This window comes from Nomascus leucogenys, chromosome 21 (genome assembly GCF_006542625.1).
Source record: "Nomascus leucogenys isolate Asia chromosome 21, Asia_NLE_v1, whole genome shotgun sequence".
NCBI lineage: Eukaryota > Metazoa > Chordata > Mammalia > Primates > Hylobatidae > Nomascus > Nomascus leucogenys.
Window position 1 is genome coordinate 46731257 of NC_044401.1, and position 15355 is coordinate 46746611.

Below are 15355 nucleotides of genomic sequence, written 5' to 3' on the forward strand. Positions count from 1 at the left end.
CTGCCTTGGGCACCCAGCCCTGCCCCATGTGCCAGGCATGGCAGCCTTCCCAGGGTCGCACCTGGGCTGCCCCACAGCGTCCATCCACCTCCCCCTGCCTCAGGGCTCAGCGTCTCTGAGATTCCTCACAGCCGTGGTTCCCAAGGCAGCAACAGCTACACTGGCATCTGCAGGGCATGGGTGGAGATGCACAGGCTTCAGCCCTGCCCAGGCCTCCACATCAGAGACGAGGGCTGGGCCTGTGGGCTGTGATTGCTAGACTGGCTGAGACCCAGAGACTCTCTGACCCATGCCTTGGCCACCCTACTGTATCTTCTCCAATGAGGCGTTTGGTTTTCCTCTACACTCAAGCCCAGCCCTGGCTCGAGGCCTCCCCCGCCTTCCACTAAGAGTCTCACCCAACACACTCTCTCCACCACACCTAACAGGGTCACCAAACGCCATCTTCACCCACCCAACCAGGTCACTGGACCCCAACCTCGCCCACCCAACAGGGTCACCAAACCATACCCTCCCCCACCCAACAAGGTCCCCCACTCAAACCCTCCCCCACCCAGGAGGGTCCCCCACTCACAACCTCCCCTACCCCGCAGGCTCCCCCACTTACACCCCCCCCACCCAGCATCCACCACTCACAACCTCCCCCTCCCGACAAGGTCCCCCTCAGTCTGGCCCTGTCCTCAGTCAGCTGCTCAATGTCTTCTAAAGGCCACCCTTGTACCCCGAGGATATGGTAGGTGACATTTTCCTGACTGCAGTGATGGGGACGTGCACTCCAGGGGCCTCAGGCTGGACCCATTTGCCTGGGTTCTTAGATGCCGTTTGTGTACCTGGTAGGTCCCAGCAGGAAACAGAAGTGACCCTAGAAAGTCTACGTGAAGAGACTCCCGGGGCCGATGCAGAAAAGTGGGAAGGGGTGTGGAGCTGGCAGGGGATGTCCCCACTGTGAGGACAGGACAGCAAGAGGGACACGGGGCAGGGCGGGAGTGTGGGGAGGTGAGTCCTGTCTTCCCGCTCCTCCGAAGGTTTTCTCCCAAGGGAGGGCTGGCTCGAAGCCACCCCCAGGCCGCACAGGAGCTGGAGTGAGGTGGAGAGCGGGTGGAGATGGCCACCAACGGTGACCTTCCAGCCAGGCTACACCCACTACACAGCCGTAGTCTTTGGGAACCCCAGAGCCTCTAGGTTCCCTGCCCCTGGGTTGGTCATCAAGATATACAGCTCTCACTTAAATGTGGATTTCGGAGAAAATGAGACATCATCTTTTCTGGTGAGCTTGTCCCCTGTGTGGGTCTGGAGTGCTCCTCTGACCGGGCAGCCTGTGTTTGACCTGGGGGCCCTGACTGGCGCCCTTCTCGGGGGCAAATGGCGTCCCCAACAGCTGCCCTGCCTGCTTGGCTCTCAGCCCAGGGCTGCAGTGTTCAGGCCCCCGCGTCCCCGCGCGCGGCGCAGCTCCGCAGGCATTCTCCGGCGCTCGCGCGCAAACCCGCGTCCCCGGCCTCAGGTCCGCGAGTCCCTAGGAGTGGGGAAACGCGCGGGGAGGCCTGGACGCGGGTGGGGAGCCTGGGCCCCGCCCGACTTGGCCGGACGCCCCCAGGAGCGGCAGCGGCAGAAGACGATGAGAGTGCACGAGAAGATGACCTACTCCTCGAAAGTGTCGGCTAAGCACAGCAACCTGCGGAGGCAGCTGCAGCTGGAGGACAAGCAGGAGGACCTGGAGGCGCGCGCCGAGGCCGAGCATCAGCGCGCCTTCCGCGACTACACGACCCGGAAGCTCACCTTGACCAAAGGTGCGTCCCCTCCGGCGCGGGGGGACCTGGGCCGGTGACACCCCACATCCGCAGCGAATGGGGCGCGCCTGGAACCTCCGTGCCACTCTCTTGCACAGATGGGAAGTGCTTTTCAAGTGCTTCGGAAAGGCCTGCCTTTTCTGTTTGGCCTCTCCAGGGGCGTCCCAAAGCTCTATTCCAGGATTGCAAACCTAAGAGCTTTTCAATCCTAATAGGATAGTTCCCCACCTTATCCTTGGTTTCTCTTTCCTTGGCTTCAGTTGCCGGAGCTGAAAGTAGGTGAGTACAATACAGCAAGATATTTTGAGCAAGAGACCATTTGCCTAACTTTTATTACAGTATATTGTTATAATTGTTCTGTTTATTCGTCGTTATCTCTTACTGTGCCTAATTCATAAATAATAAAACTTCATCATAGGTAGCTATGTGTGGGAAAAAACTTAGTGTCTATAGGGTAGGGTTCCAGCATCCCCTGGGGGTCTTGGAACACGGCCTCCTGGATAAGGGAGGCTGCTGTATTGCTTGATTTGGAAGGTGGGCAGTGCACAGTGGGCGCAGGCTGCACAGCGTAGACGTGCGCGGTTCCTACGAAAGAACATGGAGCTGGACCTGGGTTTCCTGGCTTCGGTGGCAGCTGCAGCATTTCATAGCTTTGTGGTCACACCCAGGTCACCTGAGCCCTTTGCGGCTCAGTTTCCTTTCCTGGCTGATAACGTACCAGCCTCATGGATTGTGGGGATTAAATGTGCTAATACATTGGCTGTAGTAAGAAAGAACTATGCATGTGTGTGAGCAGTGGAAATCTTAAGTACTGAATATGTATTCAAATTCTAACAACCCAGATGATGAAGTATATTACAAAGTTAGAAGCAGTCAGATCAGAGTCCTGGCACACAGGGGATTAGAGGTGTACCATGTGACTCTGAAACACACAAGGGCTGGGTAGCAGCACCCTGAGCTTGCGGGGGCATTTAGGCCCCACAGTTGGAGAGGCAGGCAGGGGGAATGGGGGGTAGACGGGGAGACAGCATGGCCTGTTCTTTTTCCTGCCTCCACCCTTATTCCCAAGACCTGGAAGAGAGGCAAGTGACTGGGGAGGCGGGACTATGACTCCCAGTGAGGAGCTGGGTCTCCTGCAGGGGTAGGGACATCTCCGTGGCTACCCGGGGAGGCCCAGCCAGGGCCTCTGCCAGGATCTGGACTCTGGGAACAGAGCTCTTGCACCAGCCAAAGCAGGGCTCTGCTCCTGGAGAGGAAAGGGTGTGAGGGACAGGGCCAGAGAGTCCCATGGTTTCCAGGTCCTTTCCACAGCTCCCAAGTCAGAGAGAGCCTAGAACTTCCACTCCAGGAAGGCCAGGGAAAGGGGCCCCTGTGGCCCTTGGCCCCAGCCTCGCTGTCCTTCTGTGTGCTCTCCTGAAGGTTGTCCAGACGTCCACCTCGACTTCCTCCTGTCTGGTTTAAACCCTGGCAGTGTAGACTCAGCCTCTGCCCAGTTTGCTTGGGGGGCTTAGGTGCCCCAAGTAGCAATTATGGCTCCCCATTTTTCTGTCCTCATCCCCATTCAGGTCCTGGCTAGGACTTGTGGCTATTAAGTCCAGCTGGGTGAAATTTCCTAGGTGGGGTGTCCAGAGCCTCACTGCAAGTGAGGAGAGTGCTACAGCAAGGAAGGCGCAAGTCAGACACAGTAAGGACTTCCCACCCGGGAAGACTCTGGCCATGGAATGTAACATTTCAGGCACAGCCTTCTCTCTTTCTGTGGAGACAGAGGACAAGAACACTACCTTCCACCGTCGCGGTAGTCACCTGGGCGTGGACGCAAAGCAGTGCCCAGCAGCCGGCAGAAGGCTGCTCTGCAGACCTGCCAGGCCCCTCCTCAGCCTGGGCTTCCCACTCCTGCTCACCTCCCTCTTCTTCCAGCAGAAAAGAATGTGGAGCCTGAGAACATGAGTGGCTACATTAAGCAGAAGAGGCAAATGTTCCTCCTCCAGGTGGGTTCCTTGGCCCCCAGCATGAGGGATGCCAGCAGGGGCTGGCCCAGGCCAGGCATCATGACCCCACTCTGCTGGCCCCCAGTATGCCCTGGATGTCAAGCGGAGAGAGATCCAGCGGCTGGAGATGCTGGCGACCAAAGAGGAGGCCAGGCTGGAGTGGGCCGAGAAGTCCCTGGAGAAGGCCGCCGCCTTGTTTGACGAGTTCCTCAGGCAGAATGACTGCAGCTCCGTGCAGGCCATGAGAGTGTGAGCCTGCAGGCCCGAGGGGCTGGCTGGGCAATGCCGAACCCCCATTGTCCCTGAGCCTGTGCACACCCACTTATCCAGCCTCTGCCCCCCGCCCCTGCAACTCCTCTGGAAGCACTAGGGCCGGTCGGGAGCCAAGGGTGGGGGACACTACGGGCAAAAGGCTTAACTGTGTGGCTCTCCAGCCCTGTCTGGAGCCGGGCCCAGCCCTGGGGCCTGTGGGTAGTGTGCTCACCTCTCTTTAATAGGCTGCCACTGGCCCCCTGCCCCCATCCCTCCTCCTGCCCACCCAACCCCTAGGGCTGAGAAGGAGACCAAAGCCAAGATAGAGAAGATCCTTGAGATCCGGGACCTCACCACCCAGATTGTTAATATCAAAAGGTGAGGTCAGAGGGCATGCTGGCCATTGGCTGGCCCACCTCCTGGTCCCTCAGTCATTTTGCCCGGCCAAAGGGAGCCTAGCACCATGTGAACCTCATGGCTTTACCTCCCAGGGACTCAGTGCTTCCATGAGGCTGTTGCCCATTTATAGATGAGGGGAGTGAGACCAAGAGAGATTCAGTGACTCTCAAGGCTTCCACTTGGAGGTGGGCAGCTTGGCTCAAAGGCTCACCCAGCTACAGCCTGAAAGAGGTGCGGTCTCCAGGGTGGAGAGGAACTTCCAAGTCACAAAGGGCTGTGACTCTGCTCGTTGCAGGGTGGGTGCCCGTCTTCCAGCATGTAGCATTCCTGCACCTTTTCTCAAGGAAAACAAGGAGCCCACACATACTTGGCCAGGATGGAGGGGTGGCCCCGGTATGGGGACCTCGTTGTGGCAGAGGCTGACCTCCTCCTTCCCACCCCCCACCCCACCCCGTTGTAGTGAGATCTCCAGATTTGAAGACACTCTGCAGCATTACAAGGTCTACAAGGATTTCCTATACAAGCTGTCACCCAAGGAGTGGCTTGAAGAACAGGAAAAGAAACACTTGTTTCTCAAAAAGGCCAAGGAGGTCTCCGAGGCTTCCAAGGAGAGCAGTGTTAACTCCACACCAGGGGACAAAGGTAGCAGAAAAGGGAATGTGGGTTCCCAGGTGGGCTCTGCCAGTGGCCCACTGAGACCCTGAGCCCAGCTGGCAGGTTACCTGCAGGCATCTGGGCCACATGGCGTTGCTGAAGCTTGGCTGCAGCTGAGGTCATCGGGGCCCCCCTTTGCTTCCTGCAGGACCAGGGGTCAAGAGCAAGGCGAGCTCCGTGTGGGCCAAAGGTGAGCTGCCACCCCCAGCCTGAGGAGGAGCCTGGCTCTGCCCTGCACAGGGCTCGGAAACCATTCCTCTGCTTTCTCCAGAGGGTCAGGGCACAAAGAAGCCCTGGAGGTTTCTGCAGATGATGCGGCTGGGGCGGAGCCTGTCTTACCTGAGCAGCCCCCAGCAAGGCAGCCAGCCCAGCGAGTCCAGCGGTGGCGACTCCAGAGGGTGAGTGGGCTCGGGTGGTTGGGAGGGGCTGGGGCCTAGCGGCAAGCCCTCCCTTGTGGCACCCATATGTAGTCAGGTCTGAGTGCCACAGAAAAGAGTGTTACTCACAGTCCCTACTCCAAGAAGGGCCAGACAGGGACGTCTCAGGCCGGCCAGGAGGCAGAGGGAGGACCCGTGGGCAGGAGTTTCCATTGTGGTTCCCATGGGAATTAAGGTTGCGGCGGGTGAGCAGGTGTAGGGCTGATTTGTTTTTGAATAATTTCGGGGCTCTTGGACAAAGGCCTGCCCCTGGTTATCTGGTCCTGGCCCTGGGGGGATAGGTCCCGAGTGTGAAATTCTGATAGACGATCTGGCTGAGGTGTGGACAGTGGATTCGGTGGTTTGCATTTGAAAGGTGAGCTGAGGGCAAGCTCAGAGCCCAGAGTGAGTCATTTCCTGTCTCCATGGATTGGTCGATCCTGAGAGAGGTGGTCCCTCCAGGCTCAGCAAGGCCACAGGTGTCAAAAGCATCAAAGCACAGAACATCAAAGTCATGGTCACTAGATGGGTGAAGTGGTCTCATATGGTTATCAGGACATTTTCCTCATGACAAATCTGAATACATTTCATACTTATTGGCCGTTCAGATGTCATTTTTTTGGTGAAGTGTCTGATTTCTGTACATTTTTGTTGGATTATTGGCCTGGTTATTATGGTTAACTGTTGGTTCTCTATGTATTCTGGGGACCAGCCCAGTGTGGTAAGTGTGGTACACATACCTTCTTCCAGTTTGCATCTTGCCTTATTTCTGATTTATTTATTTATTTATTTATTTATTTATTTATTTTGAGATGGAGTTTTGCTCTTGTTGCTCAGGCTGGAGTGCAGTGTCGCGCTCTCGGCTCACTGTGACCTCCGCCTCCCAGGTTCAAGCGATTCTCCTGCCTCAGCCTCCCGAGTAGATGGGATTACAGGCATGTGCCACCACGCTCGGCTAATTTTTTGCATTTTTAGTAGAGACAGGGTTTCGCCATGTTGGGCAGGCTGGTCTCAAACTCCTGACCTCAGGTGATCTGCCTGCCTCAGCCTCCCAAAGTGCTGGGATTACAGGCGTGAGCCACTGCCCGGCCACCTTATTTCTGTTTAATATTATCTTTTGAAGAACAGGAATTCTTAATTTTAAAAATTGAAGTCAAATTTACCAATATTTAATTTTATGATTGGTGAATTTGGGGCCCTGCTTAAGAAATATTTGCCAACATCACAGTCACTAAAATATTCTCCTGTGTTTTCTTCTGGAAGCTGATGCTTTTTATCGGCTTGGATAAGGGTGGCAGAAGCGGGGATGGAGAAAAGTGGGCACTGCAGGGCTCGGGGCTGCTCCTTACATCCCTGCCCTGGCTCTGTGTCTGTGGCAACCCACTCTCCTCCACGGGGCCTTTATCTGCTACTCAGCCCTTCTGCTGTCCACCCTCTGTCTTCCCCTCTCCACGACTGCCTGTTCCTGAACTCCACACCCAGAGGGTGGCCCCAACATCAGCCTCCCATGGCCTACACTGATGCTTCTCCAGTTGGAAGAGGACCCAAGCTGGCTTTCCTTTCTGCCCAGCGCGGCCATTCCTTGTGGTGAAGACCAGCCACCACTGGGGCATGCTGCTGTGCCATGCACAGGCTGCTGTTAACGCTGCCTGCCATGACTTCCTGCTGGTGGGGGGCATTTCCAGTTCTGTATTGAGGCGCAGAGGTTCTAATGTATGCAGTGCAGCCTGCTCTGCCTAGGGCCCCCTCAGCCATGGACTGCCCCCTACCAGACAGGCCCTGACTTGGGAGACTTGAGAACAGAGTCGGGGATCACACTGTCTTAGGTTTCAATCCTGGCCCCTCCATCTATTAGCCAGGTGACCAGGGCCACTGAGTACAGCTGGGCAGGTTGTGAGCTATACAAGGCACTCACTCAGCCAAGAGGGCACGTGGGGGCTGAAGTCCAGCCCATGCCCACCAACCACCAGGTCAGGCTCCCTGACCCAGGCTACATCCATCTGGAGGGTGGATTCTCAGAAAGGCATCATATGGGCCAGCAGTGCCCTGCAGACAGCCGGCTCTCTCATCTGTAAAATGGGCATTGGTGTGCACTGTGAGGCGTGGGTCTGGCGAGTGCTGTAGCTGTTATCACAGCCTCTCCTGGGAAGCCCTCCTGAATCTGCTGTCAGTGTCCCACAGGACCTTGCCCTGATGCCTCTCTGCTTCTGGGGGTCAGGGGCTGGCATCTCCAAGCCCAAGCTCAGGTCCCTGAGGTGCCTGGGGTGAGCCAACGCAGCCCCCCCACCTCAGCCAGCAGGACCTGCAGATCCTAGGTGAGGCCGAGGCTGGAGCAGGCTGGGAGGGCAGGTTTGGAAGTCGGTGGAGGTGAGGTCCCCATCGAGTGGGGCCTTCTGGGGCCCACACTGAGTGCTTAAAGCTCACACAGCATGTTCCCAGCCCCTCTCCACTGGTCCAGGACAGACCTTGCCCCTGGGCACTCAGGATCACCTGGAGGCAGCCCTGAGAGTCCCTCTATTGCTGTGAGTGGGATCCCCAGGACAGGGGCCAAGACTGACCCTAGATGGGGGAGGCAGGGCAGGAAACGCCTCAAAGGTGGCGCTCAGTAAACAAGGGTGAGGGAGGAGGGGCAGCCCCGGCAGCGGAGCCACAGGTGCAGAAGCCTGGGGTAGGGCAGCACCTATAGAGACGGACCTGACCAGGCAGGGCAGAGGGGCTGGGGAAGGGGAGGCAAGGTGAGTGCTGGGAGGGCCGCCTGGCATGACCCAGGAGGAAAGCGGGTTTTATTCTAAGTGCAGTGGGGCTGGGATGGGTGACAGCCATCTGGCCACCCAGGACTGGGGCCTCTGGGGACAGGTCTGGAACATGGCTTGTCCAGCATGTCAAAGTGGCTAGGGCCTTGGGAAAATGAGTGGATTGAAACTATCAGCTGGCTGCAGTGTGGCAGCTGGGGACTGTGAGGAAGCTGGTGCCGCCCTCTGGGCAACTTGTGGGCAGCTGGGAGAGGAGGGATGGGGACGCTGCCAACACCTTCAAGGCCTCTGTGCCCCCTCCCCTGGCTCCTGTCTGCTTAGGCTGGTTCCAGAGTCCCAACCCTGCCATCTCTTCGCAGGTCGAACTCTCCCATCCCCCCCACGCAGGAGAACACCGACAGCGATGGAGAGGTGAATGGCCCAGTGCTGGGCTGGAATTCGGAAGTCACCCCTCTCTTGCCCTGCCCCCACCCCTGGTCCTCTGGCTCTGTCCCTGGCCAGTCGCTGCCAAAACCTGTGGGTTGCAGGAACCACAGCTGTACTTCACGGAGCCCCAGCAGCTCCTGGATGTCTTCCGAGAGTTGGAGGAGCAGAACCTGTCGCTGATCCAGAACAGGCAGGAGATGGAGGAGACCCTGGAGGAGCTGAGCCACACCCTGAAACTCACCCAGATCCGCATGTAGGTGCCATGTGGTGGCCGGCGGGGGCTCCCTGCCGCTCTTATCCTGGGATCCCCCCAGCACTGGGAGCCGACTTGGGGGGAACAGCCCAAACCCCTGTCAGTGGCCCTGGCCTGGTCCAGGTTGTCTGAAAAGCTCAGTGTGAAGCTCCGTTTGTGGGCCGGATCCTGGAGAGAGGGTGGTGGAGCTGCGGGTGGGCTGGGCCCAGGCACCCGTGCCCACCCTGAAGCAGCCCATGGCTAGAGCCAGGCCTCTCCAAGGACCTTCTGCCCTAGGCACCTTCTGCTGCCGCCAAGCTCCTGGGAGGCCCTTGGAGTGGCTGGAGGTCCACAGTGACCCTGACCCCCCAGTTCCTGGCAGCACTAACATGCTTCACACAGGCGCCCAAAGCAGTCATTTGCTCAGAAGGGCCTGGAAGCTGCTGCTGCTTCATATTTCGTAGACCACTGAGAGGGTCTTCACAGCACAGAACTGGGGAAGGCCAAGCCACCTGTGGGCTGCTGTGAAGTGTGTCCCCTGCTGTTGTTCAGCAGCATAACGGGGACGGGAGTGGGTGCAGCCCTGAGCAGGAGGGCATGGGCATGGCAAGTCGTGCCATCCTGCAGGCTGGGGCTAGGTGGGGCTGAGACAGGCAGGGATGGGTGAGGGCCATCTGGCCACCCAGGACTGGGGCCTCTGGGGACAGGCCTAAAACACAGCTTGTCCAGCATGGCAAAGTGGCTAGGGCCTTGGGAAAATCCTGCCCTCCCAGTTCCAGCCAGAGAGGCAGCAGGAGAAGTCAGGTGGCTGCCCAGCTCTCACCTGGAGCCCACTTGAGGCTATTATGGTCCCTCCTGCTGGGTGTGGCCACTCAGTCCCCTGCAGGGTACCTGCCTCCAGGAGAACTGGGCAGGGCAGGGTCAGCCTGAGGCACTGGTGAGGCATGTCCAGAGCAGAGAATCCTCTGCTCACTCCCCACACACTGCCTGTGCATCCGTTCTGGGTCAGGCCTGCGTCTAAGCTCTGCAAGGATAAAGCAAGGCCCTCCCTTCATGCAGCTGACCTTAATGGCAGCAGATACAACAAACAGGTCCACAGATGTGACTTGTGGATACTGATGTGTTCTAGGAGGAAAATAAAGCAATTTGAGAAAGAGGGCTAAAATGGAGGGTGACAGCAAATGGGAGGGGCAGGGAAGGCTTACAGGAGGTCTCAGGAAACTTCCTGAGGAGTGGGAGGAAAGCCATCCCCACAGAGGCTGGGCAAAGAGGGTCCCAGGCAGTGGGAACAGCAGGTGCAAAGGCACTGAGGTGGGAGCCCATTGAGGCTTAAGTGTCCCATGGGGGAACCATGCTCCTGAGCACCCATGTCCCACTGGTGCAGTATGGCAAAGAGTCCCCATAATGATGTGAAACCCCAGCCTCAGGCAAGACTATGTGCCCTGGAAAGCTGGGAGGTGACAGACACAGAGGAAGATGAGCTGGGGAGAGGTGGACAGGCTCCCAGCTTCCCAGATAATTGGGCAAGAAGACAGGTTCCTTCTCCAACACATGCATGCAAACGTAAACCTCATAGCAGAATGCTGGATGTGACATCCCAAAGCTGGTCTTCAGCCAGCCAAGCCATCCCTGAGAGCACCCATACTTTGTTTCCAGGGGAGTCACAGCCCATGTGTATTTAACTTCCATAAACTCAGCCATCTTTTCTCAGAAAAAAAATCAAAATATAGTCTTAAAAATATATAAAACAAATAGACAATAATAATAGGCCTATTCCATTAAACAAATTAAATAAATAAATAATAGCCTTCCAAAAGGGAAAGCCCCAGGCCCATATGGGTTTGCTGGTGAATTCTACAAAGGAAGAATTTCATCTAAGGAAGAAATTATACCAATTCTCTACAATCACTTTTCAGAAGATAGGAGCAGAGGGAGTACTTCCTAACCCATTCTATGAAGCCAGTATGACCCTAATACCAAAACTAGACAAAGGCATCACAAGAAAGGAAAAGTAGACACCAATATCCTCAACATAGATGCAAAAATCCTCAACAAAATATTAGCAAATTGAATCCAATGGTATATGAAAGAAGTATATACCACAACCAAATGGGATTTATCCTAGGTATGCAGGGCTGGTTCAACATTCAAAACTTAACATAATCTGTCATATCCACATGTTAAATAAGAAAAGTCACATGATACGATCATAAGAAATAGCACTGAACACAATCCAACATCCATTCATAATAAAAGCTTTCAGAAAATGTGGGATAGAAGGGAATTTCCTCAATTTTGATAAAGAACACAAAAATCCTACAGCTAACATCTTACCTAATGAAAAAAAAAAACAACTAGAAGCTTTCTCATGACATCAGAAATAAGGCAAAGAGGTCTTCTCTCACTACTGCTTTCCAAAATTGTACTGGAAGTCTTAGCTAATGTAATAAGACAAGAAAAATAAAACGTATATAGATTGGGAGGAAGAAATAAAACTGTCCTTGTTCACAGATGACATGAATGTCTATGTAGAAAATTCAAAACAATCAACAAAAAGCTCCTGATGGCCAAGTGCAGTGGCTCATGCCTGTAATTTCAGTACTTTGGCAGGCCAAGGCAGGAGGATCACTTCAGGCCAGGAGATCGAGACCAGCCCGGGCAACATAGTGAGACCATATTGCTAGAAAAAATAAAAAACTTAGCTAGGCATGGTGGCACACACCTGAAGTCCTAGCTACTTGGCAGGCTGAGGTGCGAGGATCACTTGAGCCCAGGAATGCAGTGAGCCATGATCATGCCACTGTACTCCAGCCTGGGTGACACGGTGAGACTCTGTCTTAAAAAAAAAAAAATAGGCTGGGTGCGATGGCTCATGCCTGTAATCCCAGCACTTTGGGAGGCTGAGGCGGGCAGACCACGAGGTCAGGAGATCAAGACCATCTTGGCCAACATGGTGAAACCCCGTCTCTACTAAAATACAAAAAATTAGCTGGGCGTGGTGGTGGGTGCCTGTAATCCCAGCTACTTGGGAGGCTGAGGCAGGGGAATCACTTGAACTCGGGAGGCGGAGGTTGCAGTGAGCTGAGATCACACCACTGCACTCCAGCCTGGTGACAGAGGAAGACTCCGTCTCAATAAATAAATAAATAATAAAAAATAAAAAGCTCTTGGAACTAATAAGCTGTTATAGCAAGAAGCAAGGTTGCAGGATACAAGATTAACATACAAAAGTCAATGGCTTTCTCATATACCAATAATGTGCAAGTGGACTTCAAAATTAAACACACAATACCATTTACATTAGCACCCTCTGAAATGAAGTACTTAAGTATAAATCTAACAAAACATGCAAGATCTATATGAGGAAAGCTGTAAAACTCTGATGAAATCAAAGGAGAATAAATAGAGAGATATTCCATGTTCAGGGATAGGAAGGCTCAGCATTGTCAAGATGTCATTCTTCCCACTTGATCTATAACTTCAGTGCAATCCCAATGAAAATCCAAGAAGTTACTTTGTAGTTACTGACAAACTGATCCTGGAGTTTATATGAAGAGTCAAAATACCCACAATAGCCAACACAGCACTGAAGATGAACAAGAAAACTGGGTGACTGACACTACCCAACCTCAAGACTTAATAAAACTACAGTAATGAAGATGGTGTTTGGTACCAGTGAAAGAATAGTGAAACAGATCATTGGAATAGAATTGAGAGCCTAGCAATTGACCCACGTAAGTACCATACACTCTGAGGTAATAAATGCATGTTATGTGTAACCTGTTGTGGAGCAATGGATAACCAAAGTAGCTGGTTCTAGAACTTCAAGATAATAATAGTATAGTAGGTTTTCATTGGTGTCTGGTCTCTTTCCCTCAGCACAATGTCTGTATGGCTCATCCATGTGCAGATTTTTTTGTGTGTGGACGTAGGTTTTCAACTCATTTGGGTAAATACTAGGAAGCACAATTTCTAGATCATATAGCACAAGTATGTTTAGTTTTGTAATAAATTGACAAACTGTCTTCCAAGGTGTCTGTACCATTTTGCATTCCCACTAGCAATGAATGAGACTTCCTCTTGCTCCAAATCCTTGCCAGCATTAGGTGTTGTTAGTGTTTTGGATCTGGCCATTCCAATAGATGTGTAGTGGTATTTTTTTTTAATTTGTGACTCCCGGGCATATGATTATGTACAGGAAGCATGATGCTGGCAGCTGCTCAGCTTCTGGAGAGGCCTCAGGGAACTTACAGTCATAGCAGAAGGTGAAGGCACATCTTACATGGCTGGAGCAGCAGCAAGAGAGTGAGAGTGGGGAGGTGCCACACACTTTTAAACAACCAGATCTCATGAGAAGTCACTCCTATCAGGAGAACAGTACCAAAGGGATGGTGCTAAACCATTCATGAGAAACTGCCCCCATAATCCAATCACCTCCCACCAGGCCCCACCTCCAACACTGGGGATTACAACTGAACATGAGATTTGGGCAGGGACACAGATCCAAACAATATTAATCATTAAACTGTGGTACATCCAGAAAATGGAATATTTTTCACTGCTAAAAGGAAATGAGCTATCAGGTCATGACAAGACATGGAAAAACCTTAAATGCATACTACTAAGTGAAAGAACTCAGCCTGGAAAGGGTATATACTGTATGATTCCAACTCTATGATATTCTGGAGAAGGCATAACTGTAGGGAAACTACAAGAATCAGTGGTTACCAGGGACTTAGGGGGAGAGAGGGATGAAGAGAGAGAAACAGCATTTGCAGGGCAATGAAAATACTGTGTATGATGCTATAATGGTGGATATGTATCATTATATAATACATTTGTCCAAACCCATAGAATACACAGTACCAAGAGGGAACCTGCATGTAAAGTCTGGACTGTGGGTGGTAATAGTGTGTCCAGGTAGGTTCATTGATTGTATCAAATGTGCCACTCTGGAGGGGGATGTTGATAGTGGGAGAGGCTGTGCATGTGTGAGGGTGATGTGTGTTTGATCCTTTTAATGCACTGTTGAATTCTGTTTGATAGTTTTGGGAGGATTTTTGCATCTATGTTCATAGGGGATATTGGCCTAAGTTTTCTTTTCTGGTGTTGTCTTTGTCTGGCTTTGCTATCGAGGTGATGCTGGCTTCATAGAATGAGCTTGGAAATGTTCCCTCCTCTTCCGTTTCTGGAAGAGTTTAAAAACGATTGCTGGCTGGGTGCGGTGGCTCATGCCTGTAATCCCAGCACTTTGGAGGGCCGAGGTAGGTGGATCATCTGTGGTCAGGAGTTTGAGACCAGCCTGGCCAACATAGTGAAACACTGTCTTTACTAAAAACACAAAAAAATGAGCCAGGTGTGGTTGTGCGTGCCAGTAGTCCCAGCTACTTGGGAGGCTTAAGCAGGAGAATTGCTTGAATCCAGGAGGCGGAGGCTGCAGTGAGCCAAGATTGCGCCACTGCACTCCAGCCTGGGTGACAGAGTGAGTCTCCATTCAAAAAAAAAAAGGAAAGGATTACTATTAATTCTTTAAATGTTTGGTAGAAGTCACCCATGACACCATGAGGTCCTGTGCTTTTATTTATTAGGAGTGTTTTCATTACTATGTCAATCTCCCTATTTGTTATTGATCTGTTAAGACTATTTCTTCTTGATTCAGCCTTGGTAGGTTGTACGTTTCTAGGAATTCATCCGTTGTTTTTTCTGGATTGCCTAATAGTTCCTTATGTTCCTTTTTCTTTCTGTGCATCAATTGTAATGTCTCTTCTTTAATTTCTGATTTTATGTTAATCTTTTCTCTGCCTCTTGTGACAGTTTTTGACTTAAAGTCTATTTTTTCTATATTACTGCTGCCATTTTGTTCATTTTTTCTGTCTGTTTCATAGCTCTCTTGTTCCTCCTCTTCTGCTGTCTTTCTTTTGGGTTTGATGTTTTTGTACTTTTTGTTTTTTTTTTCAGTGATCTGCTTTGATTCTTTTCTCTTTATCTTCTTATGTATCTACTATAGGTTTTTTTTTTGTAGTTACCATGAGACTTACATTGAGCATCTTATAATAGTCTCTTTCAAGCTGATACCAAATTTACTTCAATTGCATACAAACACCTCTGAATGTAACCATTTTTTGTGATGTTACCTTTACCAGTGAGATTTATACTTTTGTATGCTTTCATGTTGGTATTTAGTAACTTTTTGTTTCAATTTGTAGAACTCTCTTCAGCACTTCTCTAAGGCAAGTATCGTGGGTGACCACCTCCTTCAGGTTTTGTTTGGGAAAGTCTTTATCTCTTCTTCATTTTTAAAGGATAGTTTTGCTGCGTATAGTGTTCTTTTTAGCCATTTTTTTCTTTCAGTACTTTAAATATATCAACCCGTTTTCTCCTGATCTGCAAGATTTCTGGTGAGAAATATACTGATTGTCTTATAGCAGTTCTGTTGTACATGATGAGT

At 52.1% G+C, this 15355-nt stretch overlaps 1 protein-coding gene across 3 annotated transcripts in view; it reads left to right on the forward strand.

The window, feature by feature from the left end:
• CFAP100 (cilia and flagella associated protein 100) overlaps positions 1-15355 on the forward strand; it is a 42878-nt gene that overhangs the window by 21059 nt on the left and 6464 nt on the right. For all 3 annotated transcript variants that reach the window (XM_030801639.1, XM_030801640.1, XM_030801641.1), the window contains 9 exons: positions 1595-1787; positions 3708-3775; positions 3861-4024; positions 4325-4405; positions 4887-5068; positions 5229-5270; positions 5352-5478; positions 8609-8660; positions 8777-8928. In XM_030801639.1, coding sequence (XP_030657499.1) covers positions 1595-1787; positions 3708-3775; positions 3861-4024; positions 4325-4405; positions 4887-5068; positions 5229-5270; positions 5352-5478; positions 8609-8660; positions 8777-8928 — 1061 coding nt within the window. The remainder of the gene's footprint in view (positions 1-1594; positions 1788-3707; positions 3776-3860; positions 4025-4324; positions 4406-4886; positions 5069-5228; positions 5271-5351; positions 5479-8608; positions 8661-8776; positions 8929-15355) is intronic.